Here is a 22,511-nt window from a genome sequence, read left to right on the forward strand (position 1 = left end):
CGCCCTTGTTTTCAGGAAGCTCTGCCTGGAAAGGCAGACGCTCTGCCCTGTGCCGGCCTGCAGTCGTAACAACTCGTACGTCGTTGGACGGCACTCCAGTCATAACTGCAGCGCTGAGCCCCGTCGGGCGGCACTGTAAACACTGCGATTCCTTGCACTGTTGGACTCGGCGTCGTTGATTCCGCGCGTGCGCATGCCAGGTCGTTGGCATCGTGCGGCTTGTGTTTGCGTTGCAAGTTTTTCTCTGCAGGACCTTTCTAACCGGCTGTGTGCGTGGCGAGCTTTCTTCCCCCGAGCCAATTGGAGCGAGATGTGGTGGGCGGTCTTTTCGAAAACCGTGTGTGCCATTTCGGCTGCCGAGCGCGACCTCCTGCTCGCCGCGCTGTTGGGCCCCCGTTGTTTGGGTGTAAAAACGCGTATAGGAGTTGCGTGACTTTAAAGAGGCAGGAAAAGAGCGCGAACCCAGACAGAAGCGCAAGCACTCGAGGCGCCCTAATAGATTAGAAGTACCGTAAATACTTGTTATAACGTAATCGCTTAATTCGAAAACTCGCTTTGTTTGAAATTTCTTTTATGGGCCCCTCTGCGGTGCACAGAGAGGAAATTATATCCGTTTTTAACTAAATATCGCCTGTAACGAAGCGAGTTTCTCTAGGACTTCGTGTTAAACGAACGTTACAACGCATACATATAAACGAACGTTTATAAACATTGTTAGCGAGCGTTATGAAAGATCAGCCCGCCCCTGTTTTAGCGAACTATCGCATGTAGCGGAGTCAGTTTCCTGTCCCAGAGTTTGTTTGCCGCTGAAAACGGTAGGACACGTTTTAGCACATCGTTTGCGGTTTGCGTATTCCGGCCGCCGTGGTACAGGCAGCGACATCTGATTAGTTAGTCTTAAAGCAAATCTCGTATAAGTTTGTTGCTCATATATATTTGCTTTTTTTTAAATGTAGCTTGAATGTTTCACTTTTAGGATGACGCATTCACAATAGCATTAGTTGTTTTGAGAATACTGTACGATCACCTGTAGAGCTTTAATAAAGAGAACGTGTTGGTGGCGCCATCTACTGAGCAAAATTGAAATCAACCTAAACTAGAGTTTACGCCCGCACTTAATGCTGCAAGAAATGAGTAAAATATGTTGTAGTAATAAGTAACCTACGCTACCTTGCCCAGCACCATTTTGGAGACGTAAAAGCGCTTTGCGAGCTCAGAAACTGAAGTATTTGAGGCGGGCGAGGCTTAGCACGAGTAGGGGGCGGCCATTGTGCTCGCCCTTCTGAGAGAAAGAGTCGTTGTCTTGCTCCTGAGCATCATTACATTATATCATCGCCTACGACTGAACTCGGCCAACACCAACAGTTACCTTTTTGCCTCGGACTGACGACCAACCCGTACTGCGATAACTGTTCTTCCGTAGAAACCGTTGAACATATTTTATTAGAATGTGTGGCCTACTTGGCACCAAGATCCTGTTTTTTTTTTTTTGAAGATATTGAACGCCTAGATCAAGGGCCGGTAACTTTTGAAGACCATCCTAGGACCATGAACTTGCCCCTCAAAGCAGCGTCAGGCTCTAAAAAGTTTGTTTTCATATTTGGAGGACATCGGCCACATTTCAAAATTGTGAATTCTGTGACACAACCTACAAAATAGTCCGTCAAGCCCGCCAAGCCACGCCAGTGTTTTTTTTTTGTTTTTTTTTTTTCTGCCCACGTCTTTCTAGGGCCTGTTTTCCCTACATCCCCGACCCCTAGCAGAGAAGCATGTAGGCGATTCCAAACGCCGGCAAAACTCTCTGCTTTTTTTCAATAAAGAGCCTTCTCTCTCTCTTAATACGAAAAACGTAATGAACCACTCCAGCTAAGATTTGCTGTAATCGAGACGGTTACACGTCGTCTGCTCATGAAGGAAGCCCGCCGGCGACGGTAAAGCCTATGCCGGTAAGTTACCAATCGCGCGCATGCGCAGTCGACTCCCTCAAGCACGGTAGATTGGATGATTGTAGGGTTTAGCGCGTCGACGCAGCGCAGGCGATGAGGCGCGCCGTAGTGGAGGGCTCCGGATTAATTTTGACCACCTGGGGATCTTTAACGTGCGCCGAAATCTCGAACACACGGGCGTTTTTGCCTTTCGCCTCCATCAGAAAAGCGGCCGCCGCGGCCAGGAATCGAACCCGCGTCCTCGTGCTCAGCAGCACAACGCCTTAGCCACTGAGCCACCGCTGCGGGCGCAAGCACGGTAGACGGTAAGCACGGTAACAGAACCGGGTACCGTGCCGTGACCGGTTTTCCACTCTGCAATAACTCTCTAATATCTGCGGCGCAATGTGGTCTTCGGGGTATATATCTCGCGACCGTTTGGTTGACGGGCAAACTCCTCCCTCTCTTCTCCGAGTCCGGCGGTCGAGACTCGAGCGCACTCGACGTCTGGCTACCGACGTCGCCGGAAGAACAACAACATGGCGCCGTTTCTGTGACATCGTACGAGCCTCGCCATTGTTCCGATGACGCGCCCAGTTTCGTGTTACGCCGCCGCGCCGGATCCCTCGGCGTTTCCCGTGAGAAGTGCCGAGCCGCAAAAATTGGCAGAAGGCCCGTTAGACCTTCTACAAGCTGTGTGCCCATTGCCGCAGTGCTAGGAGCAGTATGTGCGTGCAAGGGGGGTTTGGGAGGGCAGGTTGTGCTGGAACCTCGGGGAAAAAAAGAAAGAAAGAAAGACGCGCTGTCTATTCTGTGGACCAGACCACAGAATAATGTTCAGCTTAATTCTGTGATCCAGGCCGCAGGGTTCTGTTCTGTTTTGAGCTACTCGTAAACGAGTAGCTCCTCTCGTCTGCTTCTGTGGCGCAGTGGTACAGTCTTCGGTTTTGGCGCTATCGCCCTTGATTGGAGTCCCAGCAGTTATGAAGTTTTTTCTCCCAGAGTGAATTTTTCGCCGTAAGCTCTTCTTTTAAGTCAATTCTCCGGCCGCATATATATTTATGTAAATAAGTGTGGCTTGGCATCTTTCAGGTCTTTCTTGACGAATAAGGGTAAACTATACCGTGGTACGGTCCACAGAATAAACCTTAACATTATTACCCTGCGGTCTGGTCCACAGAATAATGCTGCACAGCATCCTGCGTTCATCGTCGTCAGCAGCAGTCTTAAGTCCACTGGTCCACAGAATAGGCAATGCCAAAAAAATAAATGGCGGGAAATTCCTGAAGTTTTACTATGCGTGTAAACATTTTCATGCCGCCTCTGCTCGTTTCTTTCTCTTCGACAAGTAATTACCACTGTCAACTTCGTCAATTATTAATTTTTGTGTAGACATGAGGTGTTACGCGGCGTTACGAAGGCGTTACAAGACTTCGCGGGAACGTTGCCGCTGGTTAATCTGTTTTCCCTAATACTATCTCGTTTATTTTTTTCTATGTTTGCGATAAGATGGGCGTTATGGGGGAGAGTGCATGCAGTCCTTTTAATGAACCCAAGTTGCATTTTAAAGCGGGGCTTTCTATGCCTTGCAAATGGCGTTCGAGGTCGGGCCAAAACGCACTGCAGGAAAGCTAACTTTACAGAGTGGGCTTCAGGAAACGATGATGATGAAAAGCAAAGAGTCGCCCCCCAAGAGAAAAAAAGAACAAAAAAATTGGGCCCATCTCCCCGAGAGGGGGACTCGAGTAAGTGCGTCGCATAGGGGGTGGGTGTATTGCGTTAACGTTTAGTGTTTGGGGAGTTGGTGGTAGTGAATGCGTTGTATCAGCAGCTTCTTGACGTAGTTTGAATGAGTCAAGGATATAAGGCGCGTTCGTAGCCTCCCATTCTGTGTCGGCTTTGTGGCGCAGTGGGTAGAACACCATGTACATTGCGTTCCGCCCGCAGGGTCGAGGGATTGAAACCAGGCGCCGGATAGTATTTTTTTTTATATAGTGTAGGGGGAGGGGTGCGGACTACGACTACGGACGTCAACGCGGGTGACATCGTGAGTTACTGAAATGCTCTGTATTTAAAAAAAAAAAAACGCTTCTGTGGTCGGAATCGAACCTCGGTCCTTCGCGTCCCAGAGATGACGTCTATCCGATTGCGCCATGCCGACGCGGTCGAAGCAGCTTGGATTTTGGATATTGACTTCGACTTTCAGGTCGGCTGTATGGGAGATAGATTGACGTTTTAGCCACCTTTCTTTCAATAGCCCTGTCGCACGGCAAATCCAATGAACTTCAAAGTGAATAACGTTAGCTGTTAATGACATTCGGTTCGGCCGTGCGGGTCTGCACGCGGTGAAACAAATGCCATTTGATTGTCATAGCAGTAACGATTAGCGAGCTCGCAAAACCGCGAAATTATACTTCGAGCGCATCTAGAATGTTTTCACACATATTTTTTTTAAACATAACAAAGAATTATAAAAAAAATAAAAATAAGAAAAATCCCCGGTTTAGGTGACATCAGTAACACCACAAGTCGAGACAAGTCCGCAATGAATCCGTATTGGGGTAGCGCGCGCACTGGGGACGAGATTTTCTTTTTTGTTAGTACTTGTTTTTACAAACAGTATTCTTTGGTTTAACATTGAATTTTCCTGTCTACTGACGCGCCACTGCTGTCGAGGCTGACGCGCTGACTCGCCACTGCTGACGTGCCAAACTCATTTGGCCGCCAACATTCGGTATTTCTGTGTAGCGCCGAATGAATAACATTTATAGCGAATGACAGTTGCCCTAAATGTCGTCTTCGTTGCCCCTTTAAATGGCCCGGTCTGTCGTCGTCTTCAGAAAGACGGTCCGTTTCTGCTTGAAAGTGGACCACTCGAGGCACGCGTAGAGATAAACACCATCCGCGCGTGCACTTTCGCAGCGCCGTCTAATTGCTCGCTGGCCGGCGTCATTCGGGGCCTAAATGGGAGCCGGAAGTGCAGCCGGAAGTAGTTTGGAGCAGGGAGGCGCTGCGCACCGGATGTTCCCTCCTTGTCACATACAAAGTGGCGCGCTTTGCCAGCCGCTGCTGTTTTTTTTTTTTTCTTGCGTCCGTCGCTTTTGATTTGGGCGCCTCCCTTCGGCATCCTTTTTGTTGTTGTGGTTGTACTACTGCTACTACATCGGATGTAACGTTTTTTTTTTCTCCTCTCGCTTGCCACTTCCGGTACAGCTTCTTCCAAATGCATTACCGCTCGCAAGTGATTTTGGACCCACTTTGACGTGTGCCCGTCGGTGGAGGAAAAATAGAAACACGTGTTGGGAGCGCGTGTTTTTAGGGTACATCGACTTTAGACAGGAGGGCGGGCCTTACTGGTGGCGATCGTAGCGCCATCTGTTCCAAGATGCGCTGCGTCCTTCGTGCCTAGCGTATCTCCCCCTGTAGGTGGTGCGGAAGGCTGGTGCTTCTTTTGACAGGTCGGCGTTCGTTCGCCCCTTGTCTTCACCTGCGGGAAGGGCAGCGTGCTGGGGACGGATGAATTGTACCGTTTGGAGTCTTCTGCGCTCACCGTTGCCTTTTGAGAGCGACGCCATGCTAGTGTCCTTCCAGAATGCTGTGCGTCCCGCTGGCGAAATGGAAGCGCCAGAGTAAGCGCTGTCGCTGAATGCGAAACCAAGTGATGTCGTTGACGTTTGAAAATTCCAAGTGCATGCAGTAGGTAGCAGAGGCAGGGGTTTACACACCCCCCAACACCCGCCTAGAAGGATTTCGACATCCCTCCAAAAAGCTTCCACAACCATGAGCACCCTGCATGTCCAGGGATTTATACACACCTCACAACTGCCCCCCCCCCCTCAAATCGAAATTCTGATAAACCCCTGAGCAGAGGGACGAGTCGTAAGGGAAAATGCGATTCTTATGTAGGCCGGTTTTAACACCGGTGTGACACTGCCCTTGCAGCTCCGGACTGTCCGAAATACGAGTCCTGCGTTTTGTCTAGCTCCTCCTGCAACTGGTTGGTAAATCGAGAAGGCTACTCCAGGCGGTGTAGAAACTACCGGTCTGTCTATACCCCTGTCACACGGGCACTTTCAATCGCGATTGAGTCGATCCGGATCGAGCTCAATCCGGATCGGACCTCTGCTACACGGCAGTTTCAATCGCGATCGAGCTCGATCCCGCTCGAACTCAATCCTGGTTTCTCAAGCGCGATCGAGGCTTCCAAGCGCGATCGAACGAAAGCGGCGATACTCTCGTCCCCGCTCAGTAATTGCACAGAATGTGACAACTTCTACTAACGCCACAAATTGTGTCAAATAACTTGACCCAAATAAGCGTTAGGTAATATCTACATAGTTACGTACATCTACGACCGCGCGAAGTTACCAGACGCCGGCCACAAGTACATTGTTAGCGCCATCTGGCGTGCACGAACGCAACCCGTGCAACTTTTCGATCGCGATTGAAACGGGCCGTGTAGCAGCGGCAGTGCTTCAAGCGCGCTCGAAAACTCGATCGCGATTCACTTCAATCGCGATTGAAAGTGCCCGTGTGACAGGGGTATTACGGAGTATGAAAACGCGAGTGCGCACTGTCCTTTTTTTTTTTTTTTTTTTTTCCGGCGGTTTTTTTTTTTTTTTTTTTTTCCGGAGAGGCCTTCTCCCCTATGTGCAGTTTTTAGCGCTGAGAGTTTCGTCCTTGTCATGTCCCCTCTACCCCTCCGTCCGTCTTCGCATTTCGTTATGAGCGGTAAACTTGTAGCATGAGTGTTAACGCTTACTGCACGCTGCTGTTTCGAAAGCCTCCAACACTTGCAGTGGCCGGACTTCTTTTTTCTTTTCTTTTTTACACTACCAGACCGCATTTCGTGGGCACGAACTCTTTCTCCGCTTTCGTGAAGCCGAACCGGTAGTAGTACTAATCACGCATTCTAATGGGGCCACAGACACGCCTGGAAGAAGAAAAAATGGAAATGAGGAGGTGAAAAACAATGAACGCACAAAACTGCGAAGTCACAACTTCCGGAGCTCCCCGCGGTGACTTCCTGCCTCTCTCTCCCGCGCCGTGCTCTGTCGTGTCATCTGGGTTAAGAAGTGAGCCTCGGGCGACGGAGAACAACCGATTACGAAAAAACAAAACTTTATGCACACATACACGGGAGCAAGGTCGCCCTTCTCGAAAGGCAACCGCGTTCCCACGCCACCTGAACTCTGACCTTTTATGTGCGGTCGGGTCATCATACACTGTGGGCTGAACGCGAACGGTGACGGGGCGTGGTAGGCCAACGGGGAAGCCAGTTCGTAAGCCCCCCCTTGGGGAATAGTACTGGTTTTAGCGCAGTAAGCGAGCACCCGATGTGTGAGGATCGAGCTGCCGGGTAGAAGTGCAGCTGTTCATGGCATCATCATCATCATCGTCGGGTTTGCGTCCACTGCAGGACGAAGACCCCTTCCACATTCCTCCAGCCGTTCCTGTCTTTCGATGCCCGAGCCCATTCTATGCCTCCGAACTTCCTTATCCCATCCCTCTGTTGAGTTAATACGTAATCCTCCCCTACTGGGTACATTTTACCAGGGCAAAAGACAGACCACAAGAGTAAGAAAATCACAGGACGAACGCTAGTCCTGTAGTTCTTTCTACAGGACTTACTCTTGTGGTTCGTCTTTTGCGCTGGTAAAACGTATACCCCAGTATCGTCTAACCAACTAGCCCAACGTTCCGTCCTTAACCCTCCCCTACTTTTGGTACCGCCACTCGGAAGCCACCCTGGTGGCTCACTGGCTGTCAGTTCTCCGCGATATGACGTGCCCAGCGCCAAGTCCACTTCTTTTTAATTTGAGCTGCACGCTGTCTTCCACCCGAGTTTATTGGGATGCTTGTTTTCTTCTTTTTTTTTTAATCTCCAAGCGTCATTACTGTCATCCTTCTTTTCTGACTAAAAAAATCCAAATTCAGTTGCCATCTAGTGGTGGTAAGTAATACAGTTGTGATAAGGTGGAGCCTAGACATTCGAAGCACAATGCAACCGATAGAAGTATAGGTCTTCAGCGGGGGGCGACGTCAGCGGCTAATGAAATGTCGTGTAGAAATCGCACACCTGTCTCTGTGGGCCGTGAAGGCGAGGGCGAGGCAGTTTTGTTGTAATGGAGGGGCTGTGCCGCGCTTCCTTTCTGAGGCAGCTTAGCTTTGAGGCCTTTCCCTTTCTTTGCCAAAAACACGAAATGTTTCGCGGGAGGACCTTCATGCAACTTCGCTGTAATGAATTGCCTGGAACATTCGGCAAGAACGATTCAAAGGGTTCCTTCTGCTCAAAAAAAAAAAAAAGACAAGAAACAGGTAATAGTTTTGCTGCGTAGGCAATTTTCGACGTCAGAAGGTCTCTCGCACGCAGGACTCGTAGCGTAAGGCGCGGACTTACGGCACACTCTTTGTGTCGTTACGTAAGAGCGCAGCGGCGGATTCGGAATCCCCATTTTATGTACGTTTTCCTTGTGCCAGGTCCTTCGAGCACAAAACCCAAAATCAATTTTTTGTGGGAACCTCGTTCGTGGAGAGTGCGTCATCGGTGTCGTTATCGGTATCCTAACGGCCGCCTTTCGAAGCGCCGCCGCCCTTAATGAGGTATGCATATGTTTATCGTTCCCGCCCACCCGACATCGACTTTTTTGCCATGACGTGGCTGCCCCGTCGTCGTCCGCGTCGAACTCCTCTCGCCCGCGGCGTTCTCATGAATGGTTTCGCGGTCGCGATTGTCGTCTGTCGGCGGGAGTCGATAAAATACAGACGTCGACGCGTTTCGTCTGTATCGCCGCCACCCGGCGGCGCCGCCGCTGCTGCCCACGGCCCAGCTGTTACAGACGGCCCTCCCTCTTGCGCTTCTGTCGCCGTTGCGTCGTCGATTTCTTGTCCCCCCCCCTCCGGCTCTGCCTTATCCGATCACGGCAGGCTGCCGCCGTCCCCTGTATCGACGTCGGTCGGTCCGACTCGCACCGGCGTGAGAGCGACCTTGGAAAGGATGAGGTATATTCGTGCTCCCCTCCCCCTCCTCCGTAGCCTGCGGCGTCCCCGCGAAGTCGGCATGTGTTCCCCCCTCTTCTCAGCGGGCCGCTCTGGCGTTGCGGATGCGGGCTCCTGTTGTCTTTGTGGGACGCTTTTACCCCCTCTCCCTCTCGCCACACTGCCTGCCTCTTCTTTCTCCCCTCCTCCTGGAGGTCGTCGGACGACCTCAGTGCTTGTCTGGAGTCCTCTCCCCTTCCAGCGGAACTGGCTCGCTCGTCTTGCCTGGTCTTGCCCGCCGGGTTCTTTGCTGCCCCCCCCCCCCTCTCTCCCTCTCTCTCTCTCCCTGTCGTGCGACGGCGGTCGAGGAGGAATTCTTCCTTTTGTTTCCGCCGTGCATTCCTCGCATCCGGCGGGAGGGGTCCGTGCTGTTTTTTGTTTCGTTTCGACCGATGAGGGCCAGGGAGGACATCCGCTGCACCTTCTTAGAGGCATTGGCCACCGCGATTCCTGAACCCGGCCAACCGTCAAATTCGTGGGCAGGTGCGCCTTTGCCACGCTGTCGGGGAATTCGAATGAAGAACTTGGTAATCGAGATTGCTCCGGGTTTATTTACTGCCAGGGGGGGGGGGGGGGGGGGGTTGCGATGGTTATGTGTGTGTGGAGCTTTGGGATGAACTTCCGCCCTTGTCTCATGGGTTGAGGCGGTTGTTGCGCCCACCCACTATTCTGCATCCACCCTGACCACAAATTTGAAGGGGCCCTGCAGACAAAGTACAAGTTTGTTTTATTCGAAATATGTAGTGTTTTATAGGGCCCTAAGCGCTCGTTCGGCAGCAAACGGTGCTTTATTCGCTGAGAAATTAAATATTATCGAAGTCAAAATTTCAATTCTCCCACAAAATTGTGTTTTTGTGACGTCAACAATGACGTAAAGGACAATGACACAGGGACGTAAAACAAAATATAGCCTGCTGAACAGGGCTGCTCCCATCTTATCGTCCACTTTCATAGATGGTGCTGCAATACTGCTGAAGTTCACATGCAACAACTGTGAACACTGAAGGGTACTCTCTTGTGTGTTTTTGTCTTTCCCTGCCTTTTTTTGTTTGTTTTAGTTGGCCGGAACACTTACAGTGCTGACCTGTTTCAAAGTGTATGACCAGTAACTCATCGTCATCATATTTAAGGCTCCTTAGCTGAAGTGCCAGTGCTTGTACGTACTTGGCTTCTGGCCGTACTTCTCCACCTGCCGTATTTTTATTACGGTTCATACTAATCGTTTCCTAAAGCTTAAGCTATGACTCAACAAACGTGATGACATAAGCGACCGTGCCGCTTGTGTCAGTTGGTCAGTTTTGTTTCAGACAAGTCCAGCGCGTCCGACGGCTGTGTTGGGCAGTGTCGGCCAGCAAAGTGCCGCACTAACTGCTTCGGTGTTTACGCGTTCGTTCGTAACTTTAATTGTTCACCCCACAAACCTTACTGCTATAAAAAGAATGTGGCCTCAATTAGAGCGCAAATAGCTCGTTCGGCAAGCTTGTAATCACTGCCTAATTTTGCGTTTGCTTTTGCCATCCTCAGCCAATCGTACAGCTGGGGATATGACATCATAGGTTCTGTTGCGGGAAATGAGCTAGTGGGTCGCATGGCGGTTCCCTTTTTCAAGAATGTAGCTTATTTGAGTGAACTTTACGTTAAGAATGGTGTCAGCTTGATTCAAACGAAGCAATCTTTCGAATGAACCAAACTTGCGTTTTGTCGGCATGGCTCCTTTAAGGGATGAGTAGGATGATGAGGCGTCTTGTTATGCTACCGTTGGAGGCTGAAAGCTTGACTGACACAGCCATGACACAACCATTACCTGAAAAAGCTACGGTGATGCACTAGCGAGTCTGGGGGAGGGGCGTTAAATTTGTCAGGTTAGTCCTGTGCGGGAACAAACAACAGTGAATATAACTGCAGAAACGGGAGGAAGTATAGTTATTAGTAGTTGGTAGGGCTGCCAGGAAGGGGGCGTGAAGCTTTCTCTTCCGCCGCCCGGTGCAGGCAAACTGAGGCTGTACACTGGCGCTGAATAACAATAGGTTGCACGGGTTAACCTGCACAGGGCAGTAGCAAATAAAACTTCAACAAGTCCACTCGATTGTCCGTCTAAGTAAAGGTTGTTGCATCCTTGCAGGGGGTGAGGAATCGAGTGCGATAAGGCAGAATTAGAGGGGTTGGAAGGTTGTGTGAAAGGCCTTTGTCTTGCAGTGGATGATGATGATGATGATGGTGATGATATCCAGGTGGGCTATGGGTAGAGCTAAATCATCATCATGCATAACTAAAGAAACTAAGAAACCTTTATCCAAAAAAAAAATTCTTCTCTGAAATTTTACCCAGTGTATATGCAACAGGGCTGTTGATATTTTATACCCTTCTGTTGGATTTACTGATAGGTGGCAAGTTTTTTTAGTGGACTAGCAACTTCGTAATATGGCTGCCTCTTTACCACAGTTAGCATTGATTTATTTATTCAAGGCTGTTGGCTTGAGAGCCCAAGCGTGGCTGATGTGTGGGAGGCAGTCAAACGAACTACTGTTGCTTCTGGAGGGATGGTGGTTCCCTCAAAGCATGTTAAGTGATATTGATGAACAGGTTATTAACTCCATCATAGTGTGCAAGGGAATCCCGACTACACTCATCCTTTTTCTCTTTTCCGTTTTCTCGCGCACATTCCTGAAGCAAGCTGAGTTACTTTAACGCATGTGTTTGTCTTGGGGTGTTGGAGAGTGGTGGTCTTTCTTGTTTTGTGGTTTTCTTAGAGGTGCCCTCCTACTTTCATGGAAGGAGGGGGGGGTTCCTGTTGGTAGTGTTCTGACACCCTCCCTGTTTGTTTGCAAACGCAGGTCTGCCGGACCCGTTCTGCAAGATCAGTGTGGACGGGTCGGGCCAGTGCCATTTGACGGATGCCTGCAAGAATACTCTAGACCCCAAGTGGAATCAACATTATGACCTGTAAGCAGTTGCTAGAACCAGCAAGCAGTGGTTTCCTTAATAATATACTATTGTGTGGCTTGTGTCAATTAAGATTGGTTTATGAGTGAGGTGTGCACAAACTTAAATTAAGGGCTGTGTCGTGTACCATGAGACAAGTGTGGGTCAATTTTCTTGCTCTGCGCCAACCTGCGATGCCTGGGTTGGGTGTCTTAGATTTTGGGACCTGCTGGATCCTAAGCAACTCCTCCTTTTACATTCCTTTTGTGCTGAAAGAAGACACAGAAGCTGCAAAAGAAGTCCCGGAAGAGACCCTACGGTTGCAGCATCCTTGTTTTAGTTACACTTTAGTGCTTAGAAAAGACAAAAGTGCTTCGTTTTAAAAAAAACATTGTTCTTGTCAACATCCAGTAGTGGCATAAGTACCAGAAAAATAGAATTTTCAGTTTGGCAAAGATTGTGCGGGGTGAGGGGGGGGGGAGACTCTATTTTCCTATAAGTGGGTCATGGGCTGTCGTAACTGAAATTTCCTGCGGCACGACTGTAGTGTGGTGTGCCTGAAGCTGAACTGTCTGGGAGTTTTCAAAGCTTCTAGTCTGCTGGCATTGCGCACAATTTTCTGTTCAGAGTTCAGTCAGTGCTAAGCATTCTCCGTCTGCACTCTTGTTTCGAAGGGTACTGTTTCCTGTGTAGCTTACTCTTGTCATGAACAACGAAGAAAAGGAAAGATTAATGGAAGTGTTGATGTGAGCATATCACTCAACGTGTTGTGACAAGTGGTGAGGCCTTTGTGAGGCCAGTTGTTTTGTCAATGACTTAATTCCGTTTTAACTGGGCATGAGAACTTAGCGATTACATTAACGGCAGCGAGAGTAAGGAGGTTAAACAATTCCCTGACAATAAAGTGCAAGTACACTTTACATGGCTGCATGTTCCCTGTGGGGTGGTGTAGTGAGTCGACCAAGACAGCACCAAGATGGCCAGGATGGCTTATGAATGTGGGGCCCGTACTGCTGCGTGCAGTTTGATCTGTAAATAGTTGCACTTAATCTCAGTCTTGTGATGCTGTAAAATGCCTGCCACTAAGGGCTGGCTTGAGGTTGCCCACTGGGGTGCTTGGCAGGTTTTTGTGGTGCGCACCAAGCAGGGCTGGGGAGTGTGGTGCCAACTGTGGTTGTCTGTCTACCCCGTGTGTGGCAGGTACCTGAGCCGATCGGACTCCATCACGGTGAGCGTGTGGAACCAGAAGAAAGTCCAGAAGAAGCAGGGGGCCGGCTTCCTGGGCTGCGTGCGCATCATGGCCAACGCCATCCAGCAGCTCAAGGACACCGGCTGTGAGTGCTCTCCCCTTGACCCCGACCGGTGTTGTGCTTTGCGGGCAACTCGTTACATCGTGGTGAACCCCAGTAGCAGGCTTATGTGTCCATCTCATTGTAGGGACACTCCAACACTGAAGCAACAGAAACGTTTTGCTGCTTGAAGTGCAGCTTGTTGACAAGTCTGTGACTGTTGCTCTTAAGAGTGGCAAAGCCTCTGCTGAATTGCCAAGTTGTGTGCGGGCTTCAGTTGCGTTATTGCATCATTGTTATCGGTGAAGTGAAAATGCCCCTGGTGACCAGGGCTGAATCGTTCACTAGGTAGAGTCCACGCAGAGCAACTGATTTCCCCAGGATATCCCCAGGATATCCCCAGGATATCCCTAGGATTCACAGCACATGGGGGCAGGAGGCAGTGCTGATGTTTATGGGAAGGCATGCTAAAGGGGCAGAGAGAGAGAGGTCACACTTTATAATCCTAAAGACCCAAGTGCTGGTCTTCATGGTCATTTTCAGCTGTTGGCAGCCCGCACAGTGAGACTAGCCTTTCCTATGTCATAGCCTGCACGTCATGTTTGGTAGGGAGGGCACACCATACCTGAGAAACCAGAAAAGCCGCCACTATGAATGTGCTAAAGTGAATAGGAAAAGCTAGAGTGAAAAGAATTTCAGAGTGATGCGCGAACTTCGGGAAACATGGACTTCACGTTGAATTGAGGCTTCACATCCAGGCCGATTGTCTTAACTTCATCATGCATGTTTAATTTGGTTAATTAGCACCTGTATAGCCTGACACTGGCACCAACGTTGTGAAGGGTGTGAGAGCTGTGTATGTGCAGTTGGCATTAAAAACACCACCCACACAGGTTGCATGACTTCATAGTAATCAAAACTAGTGAAGGGACGTGTCACTTTTGAATGTTCTCATTGGTTTTGCGACAGTTCAGAACATTCTCATTGGGCCAAGGGTGGACAGGTAGAAGTGCTGTCGTAAGGTTGAGAACTCGCTCGTGGTTGCTCGGTGGGGACCCGCTCAATCTGAGAAAGAGTTTAGGAACCACAGTGAGGGATGGGAGTTGTGACCTCAAATATTGACTAGAATGTGTGGCCAGTTGTAGCAGTGGCAAGGATGAAACCAGGAAAGGTGGGAAGAGGGAAAGGTGGTGCATATAACTGAGTTGGCCCCCTAACGATCAATGCCAGCTTAGCTGACAGTGCCTTTGGTGGCCTTTCTGACAACAAATCAACAAGTCCAACAACAAGTCCAACAGATCGGTAGCTGGTCACGTTGATGCGCAGCCAGCAATCAATGCAGCACACACTCACACAGTGAATTGGCTAGATGGTTAATGGCCTTGTCCGTTGCTTTCCCCCCTGTCACTGCGCCACAGACCAGCGGCTGGACCTGACGCGGGACAATGCCGGGGAGGAGGGTGGCGACCTAGTCCGGGGCCAGATTGTCATCAGCCTACTCTCCCGGGACGGTCACGGACTGGGCAGCCAGAACGTGGTGGTCGACAACGGCCCGCCCCCGCCCCCCGCCTGCCACAGCGAGCTGCCCGAAGGGTGAGTCTCTCTCTGGCAACGTGTGCCCCCACCATCATCATCATCATTACGGCACACTCCTCCTGGAGATCTCAATAGTGCGCGGTTGCACTTCTCGTAAAGGGCAGTGGCAGAAAGAGCAGGCAGGTGGGTGGGATGACGCATCATTGCTCTTCACGATGAGAGGGATCGTGAGAGGATAGCAGCCCATCCAGTTGAATGGGGAGCAAACAATCCCTCTCTTCAAGAGGGACTAAGGCACGTCATCCGTTTCTTACCCTTATGAATAAACGTATTGATGAGGAGGAAGTGTGAATGCATCCATCACCTGTTGTAACTCATGTTGCTACCAATTCCTCCAAAAAAGGTATTGACCCTGAATTTTTCATGAAATGACTGTAACGATCTGGCAGAGGGTGCTGCCTTATGATGTGGTTGTACTCATAGTTCTAGATACTGCAGCGGAGGATAGCGCAGCCTTGTGTGTGTGCATGGCTCGTCTGCATGTGTACAAGTGGAGGTCGTTCCTAGCCGCGTGAAAGCCCGAACCAGTACTGTCTGCACGAGCATGCCATTAGAAAATCAGTGGAAGAGGTGTAGGCCGTGTTCCTTTGTTGGAGGCCACTGCTGAAGGTCGGTTTGTCTCCATCCAGCTGGGAGCAGAGGCGCACGGGAACAGGCCGTGTCTACTATGTCAATCACTGGAGCCGCTCCACGCAGTGGGAGAAGCCACAAAGGTGGGTTCCCGCAGGGTGCACCTCTGTCTCCTATGCCCTTCACGAGACGTAGTTGTACGGGTGGAGCGCATACCTTTTCATGTATACTTTAGGGGTGTGCGAATATTCGACACTTCGAATATTCGATTCGAAACTTTTGGTATTCGATTCGATTCGAACGACACTTTTATTGTTCGAAATATTCGAACCATCCAAAACAAAAAAAAAAAAAAAATTCAGAGCGTGTCTCAGCAGCAAAGTCGCGAAGCATATACACGGCGAACGGTACGTGCTTTCAGACTGTATCGGTGTTTATTCGTAGTTACAGTGGACTCTCGATGATACGATTCTGGGGGTGCGAATTTAGGGATGATACGAATTTCCGAAAAGTCCCGGCGAAATTGCATTGTTTGCAATGGGCGAAATTTCGACTGTTACGAACGGACCTGCGCGGCCCGGCGGAAGATACGAACGAGCCGGCGAGGCACCCGATTGCCGAACGAGCAAGTGCCGGCTCTCGCTCCCCTGTTGGTCACCCTTTCTCCAGAAACGGCCGGGCTGTTGTTTTCTGCTCGCGAAAACGCTCTGCACACGCTCAGCGCGCGCTAACACCGCCGCGAAACAACCCCCACGCTGCGCGCGGCGCAGCCGGCGGCGTCAACATGGCGTCGGCTCAAGCCGCGAAGTGGCGCGGGCGCGCGGGCGCTCGAGCGACCGCTTCTAAGCGCTCATTTAAATGCGGCTCAAGGGAGACACGAAGTTGCTTGTGCGGTAAAGGAGCTGATAATGCATACGAAAACGGTAATATAAAACATCATCCGCTCCGCTGGAAAGCGCCCATAAAATATTTGCCGGGGTGCTAAGCCTAACCATCTCCGGCGGAGCCAAGCCGGCTGCCTCGATCTCATCGCAAGTAGTCAGGCTCCTCCATTCTGCCGCGCGCGTCGTGCGTCATTTTCTGACCGAGGTAGGCGCTACCGCGGCCGCGAAATCGTCGATGCGGGCGTGAAAATACAGCGCTCGCAGAGCCGAGGCGAGCGAATCGCGTGCAAAAACGCACCATGCGGTTCACGCTTGACTGTTGCGGCGTGTAGCGAGCTTGGGCACAGCGAGTGAGGAGACGAGCGCGAAGCTTTACGTGCTCCAGAAAGTTCTGCTTTGCGACATGGGGGTTAAAAAAAGCAGAAAAAAATCGCGAATTTTTCACGCGAAAGTAAGAAAAGAAATAAACGGAAACATTTTTCAGCACTCAATTATTTGTTCTGTGTTAGTTCATACGAATTTCGGATGATACGAATATTTTTCGCGGTCCCGCGAGATTGGTATCATCGAGATTTTACTGTATGAGCGCGCGGCAATGTGCACGGGCTCGGGCATGCCAGCCACTAGTGTCTCAAGTGAGCGGCTGTTTTCGGTATCTGGTAAAGTCATGGCGAGCAGGAGGTTGTCACTGCTCCCCGAACATGTCGAGCAGTTAACTTTTCTCCGTGTTCACATTTAAGTGAGTGCAGACCTTAATCTGTTGAGTGCAATGGTATTGTGTAATTCCTAATTTTACTTTGTGTGATTTGTTGTGCACTGAAGTTGCAGTTTTTGTGTCTCTAGATGGTGAAAACTTAAATTTTACAAAAAACAATAAGTATTCGTATTCGAAAAATATTCGATTCGATTCGAACGTTGTTTTTATTATTCGAATTCGCTTCGAAATTAAAAAATTGATATTCGCACACCCCTAGTATACTTGCCTAAAAGATGCGCTTGCCCCAATTCAGTGCCCAGGGAAAGACATTAAAGGGTCCCTGCAACATTTCCTTGGAACTTGTTTCTGAATGTGAAATGCTTGCAGAACGTACTTAACAAACACACCCAGTACACCCAGTACTTATAATTGGGGGCCGTAAAGTACCTTAGTAAAAAATTACTGCTCTACACCCATGAACAAGTTAACACTTTCAGGACCATGGAAAAATCAGTTGTTTTTGGGTAGTCCAAAAAATATTTTTTTTCGGGCTACAGAAAATGTGTGATGCTAAAGTGTAAGGTATGAAATGATAGAGGAAGAAGAGGGCTTTCCAACAGTATTAATTGCAAGCTACAGTTTTATAGTTATCGAAACAAAAATGTAACAAAAAGAAAAAAATGATGAAAACATCAATGCCACTTTGCACAGGGTAAACAAAAAAAATTAAATATGCACTTTCAATACAAGGCCCTTATAGAACAACACTGCAAATATTGTTCTATAAGGAAGTACTCTGTAAGGAAAAAGTTATTTACATACATACATACAAAAATATAAGAACTAGTGCCTATCGTGCCACAGTGCGAAGCAGTTTCCCAACACGATAAAACAAAGGTTGGCTCCACTGTGCAGCCGACACCAAGTGGTTCCACACAAACGAAGTCAGATAAGAGCTGTGACCTTTAGAATAGGCCGTATATGTTTGCATCAACGCCCAGCAGTGACAGAACAACCCGAGGAAAAAATTAAACTTACTGGCAAATACCTGCTGATGTTCCGGGGTGGTTTGACGCACTTTCGCCGTCCGTACTGAAGTCTGACGGATCGAAGTCGTCTTCCGTGTCTGGGGGGCTACCATCATCCACAGATTACAGGTCAGACTCATCAGAATCCGTCAAAATTCGCCGTTCCCTTGGAGCATCGGGCAAGCAGCATCTACGCCACAACCAAATCCACGTGCTGCCGACTGTGAAGGAGCTCTAAAAATCCATCCCGCAGTGGAGAAAAGAAACTGGAAAGCAAAACTGATGAAATACTACTTCCTCTTTTACCATTTGGATGGTGTTAGCTGTCCAGAAGCGCTTGGAAAACGCCGAAATTCGAATTTGTATTAATCGATAACTTAATATCGGCGGGGTACAGGCGCAGTCACAAAAGTGGCAAAAGCTTGCTCAAAATTCTTTCCTAGTTTTGGAGTTGTTTGCCTGCTTAAATGATGTCATTCGAGCGATGCTGCATCAATTGGTCCACTTCTCTTCATTTGTAACAATAAATGCATTCGATAGTCACTTTGGTAAATAGTCACTTTGCCTCAACAAAAGCCAGCAGAAACTGGTAGGTGTATTTGCTTCAGCCAGCAAATCAAGCAACGCTGATCTATGTTGGTGATAACTACAAGTTTTCTAGGCATGAAGGAAAGAGCATGAAGGAGAGATAGACGTCTCCTTGACGTTTATCGGCAGTGTTTCAGGGTCCTTTTTAAAAGAGAAACAGTAGCTAGCTGCTGCGCTTTACAAAAGGTCAGCCTTCTAGAGGCATGATCATCGTCCCTCTATCACTTGTTGTGGTGTGTAGTAGCTCCTGTTGCTTTCAAGAAAAATCTATTGATTGTCCCATTCCTCCATCATGTTGACCATCCATGTCTTGGGGTGGTGGCAAGGGGCCTTAAAGCAGTGAGGCCAAAGACTACGCAGGCTGCAGGTTGAAATGCCTGTGGTGATGCATTGGCACACACTTACCACATAGGAATTTTTTGCATGCATTATGACCTCCGAACCATGATTTCGTAGAAGTTGCATAGCTGTCCTTGGTTCTGATGTGTACATCCTGCACCCGAATAAAGCAGTGGGTATTAGTCACGGGGGGAATTCAACTGTGCACAGGCACAAAAAATGCAACTGAAATTCTGGGTATGAATTTGTTTCTCGAAACTTTAGTTGTACAGAACATACCTCGATTTCAACAGAGCACTTCAACAGAACACAGTTCGATTTACAAACAACTCTGACTCGCCATATGCAGTTGGACGCTGATCAAGTATTTCATAGACGTGTTTAAACTGCTGTTCTGTAGAGCAGAATTTAACATAATTGCATTAAAAATTGGAGCAATATTTTAGCTTTCTGCTGAAGCCCGTTTGGTAACAAGAGGGTAACAAGTTCTGAGCTGCACTCATTCTTTGCCAACACTCCTTGCAAAAATTTGTGATGATGAATTCGATATTGAAATGAAACCAATGATGAATGCTTGTTCACTTATGAGTACACTCAGGCCACCATCAGCCCTCCCCTTGACCTCCACTGATTTCCGCATTCATTTACGTGGAGGAATAGTACAATATAAAAGATGAATACCCATCCCCTAGTGCGTAACTTTGGATTTTCTGAGTTTTACCAACATGGAATGCCAGGAATGATTTTGAATCGGTGCTGAAGTGACGCCAGATGTGGGCAGGCGTGAACATGTGCTGATCTTGGTGGAAACAGAAGCGCTCAAAAAACAGGGATGAAGGAAGACGTAGACAGCACGGCGCTTACTCACAACTACTCGTTTATTGAAAAACATACACATATATACCATCCAGAGTACATGTGGTCAGATTCCCCTCCCCCATTATACAAACCATTACAAGACTTAACAGCGGCCGAGGCACATGTGGCAGGTAAAGATAAAACACACGCCAAACATGTAGTACCCGAAAACCTGAAACAGCGCCACAAGCCTACATAAACCAAAGCATTAGTTCCGCAACATATGACACAGATAGGAGTATTCCTTGTCACTCAAGCCGCCAGGCTGGAGCCTGCGGCCACCCCGACCCCTTAAACCTACTGCAAATAATAAAGTTTTCTCTCTCTCTCTCTCAAGGTGAGGGAGGAGGCGCTGACACATCGTTCGCCACACCTTTTAATGTGGAATGATTCTATAACTTCTCTGGTGGTTTTGTCTCGATATTTTGATAAAACTGAAGCCTCGCAAAAAATTGGTCGCAAAAAAAAAAATACCAACTAGCCCAACTTTCCGTTCTTCTGCAGAACATGTGCTGTGCAGTTTCTGACGCTGCTGCTTCTCCCCCTGACAGGCCTGCGTACGAGATGGTGAACATGCTGGGCGTCTCCAACCGCAACAGCATGCACGTCGGCGGCAGCATCAGCGCAGGAAGTGCGGCCAACGCTCGAGCACAGCGGCGGTCTCTCCCTCCACCCGCGACGTCGGCGACCGATGATGAGGGCCAGCCACCCCCTCCCCTGCAGGTCAGTCATAATGCTCTCTCTCTCTCTCTCTCTCTCTCTCTCTCTCTCTCTCTCTCTCTCTCTCTCTCTCTCTCTCTCTCTCTCTCTCTCTCTCTCTCTCTCTCTCTCTCTCTCTCTCTCTCTCATGCACGCACGCACACGGCCCCTTGTTGCATAGTTTCATGGGCACTGCTGTAGCAGCCAGAACGTTCCTCTCGTACATTCGCTTGGAACATGGCTTCTTTTAGCTCCTGATACCGAAGTCAACAAAAAAGGGCAACTTTTTTTAATCTTGTTTGTCTTGCATGAAGCGTGTACTAAAGAATTCCTGACAAATAAATATTTTGGAGCTCCTATTTTTTATTGGTGAAACAATTTTGAATATTTTTTTACAATCGTATAGTTTTGTGCGGCGACAGCCTTGAGCGTGTCGGTGGCGAGCCCTGCCAAGGACAAGTGGCACATTTCTTACCCAGTACATGACGGCACGCTCGTTGAAATGCGGCTCCCCTAGACACTAGCTCCAGATTTCCCTCTAGTATACATAAGTACGAGACTTGTTGTTCGAGGGGCTTGCGTGATTGGAGCCTGAGTGGTGGTTGTCTGATTTGCGTTTGCGTTTCTGTGCAGGACGACGGGAGTGGAGCACCTCCGCCGCCTCCTTCTCCGCCGCCCGCGAGTTCCCCGCAGACGGATGCGCCACAGCCCAACGCTCGGCGGCGGTCGACGCGGCACCGCAACTATATGTCCCGCAACACGCTGCACAGGGCAGTTGATCTCCCCGAGGGCTACGGTGAGGCGCCATTACCTTTCACAGCAGGCATGCGGGTGGGGCATGGGGCTCCTTCATCATATCACACTCCCTGAGAAGCAGTCCTGCATTTGTATTAAGTGCAGAGCACTTTAGGGGCTCGCCTTGTCGTCGTAGCTCGCTCGCTGGACCCAAGTAGGGCCACACGCCGTTCTGTCGTTGCGGCGTAACCCAGGGGCTTCGAAAGCTGACCGGTTTGTACAGTCATAAGCGTTCGAAACTCGTGAACCGCTGGCGCTTGTCATACATCTCCCCATTGTGTAGCGCAAAGAAAACTGCAGGTACATGTGAGGCAAAATATACGTAATTTACCGGCAGTGCTTGCTCTCATTTAGTTAGGAACGCTTGTTGGGTTGGTTTTTGCTATAGCGAGCGAAAAAAAAAGTGGCAGTGCGACGGCGGCACGTGTGGGAGGAAAAGCAAGCACAAAAACAACAGAACTCCCGCTGGGGCACTTTTAGGCAGCGAGCACGCAAGCACTGCGAAGGCAGAAAATTTGAATTGCATTGGACAAACCTCCGTTGAATTCATCAGGAAAGGAATGAGACAGGGCAGCGGCGGGTTCGATTCCCGGCCGCGGCGGCCGCTTTTCTGATGGAGGCAAAAAGCAAAAACGCCCGTGTCTTCCAGATTTCGGCGCACGTTAAAGATCCCCAGGTGGTCAAAATTAATCCGGAGCCCTCCACTACGGCGCGCCTCATCGCCTGCGTTGCGTCGGCGCGTTAAACCCCACAATCAATCAACGAGACAGGGCAGCGAAGAGCGTGATGGGTGGTAAGAGTGAGCGGGTATCGGCGCCACAGCCCATTATGGCGAATCACTGCTCTGCAATTCCTACAACTTTCACATTCAGTGGGACGGATTTTATTTTTCGCATATGTTTCTATCAGGGGGGGGGGGTAGTCCTTGAGCTACCTGCAGACTATCCGAGGTGAATTTGGTACTGTATGTTGAAAAGCCCTCATACTTGCATGCGGTAGCTGACAGCATCCATGAAGGAAAGGTCGCGTGTGGCTTATGGTGGGGTTTGTCTGAATCCAGCTGTGCATGACTTTTTTGTTAGGAGGATATGAGCGGCAGGTCTTCGGAGTGTGATGTAATGGCTGTTCAAGGTATACGGTGTGTGTTTCTTGGGGGTAGTAAAGGAAGTAAACATATCTTGGGCACAGTGTTTATTGAGACATTTGGGGCTGCAGTTAGAACGAAACAGTGTTGCTGAAAATCTTATGTGTGGTCCTTTTTAAGAGCCCTGCACATGCAGTGT

The 22,511-nt window shown here is 49.3% G+C and overlaps 1 protein-coding gene across 2 annotated transcripts in view; it reads left to right on the forward strand.

Annotated features, from left to right (window-relative positions):
• The window catches only part of LOC144138296 (E3 ubiquitin-protein ligase SMURF2-like), a 77,125-nt gene that overhangs the window by 39,702 nt on the left and 14,912 nt on the right, over positions 1 to 22,511 (forward strand). The window contains exons 3-8 of one of the 2 annotated variants that reach the window (XM_077670500.1): positions 11,798 to 11,906; positions 13,086 to 13,219; positions 14,593 to 14,767; positions 15,400 to 15,483; positions 20,286 to 20,457; positions 21,067 to 21,229. In XM_077670500.1, coding sequence (XP_077526626.1) covers positions 11,798 to 11,906; positions 13,086 to 13,219; positions 14,593 to 14,767; positions 15,400 to 15,483; positions 20,286 to 20,457; positions 21,067 to 21,229 — 837 coding nt within the window. The remainder of the gene's footprint in view (positions 1 to 11,797; positions 11,907 to 13,085; positions 13,220 to 14,592; positions 14,768 to 15,399; positions 15,484 to 20,285; positions 20,458 to 21,066; positions 21,230 to 22,511) is intronic. The other variant, XM_077670502.1, reaches the window with a different exon arrangement.

The sequence above is a fragment of the Haemaphysalis longicornis genome, unplaced genomic scaffold (genome assembly GCF_048455015.1).
Source record: "Haemaphysalis longicornis isolate Haplotype H1 unplaced genomic scaffold, Haemaphysalis longicornis Haplotype H1 scaffold_5, whole genome shotgun sequence".
NCBI lineage: Eukaryota > Metazoa > Arthropoda > Arachnida > Ixodida > Ixodidae > Haemaphysalis > Haemaphysalis longicornis.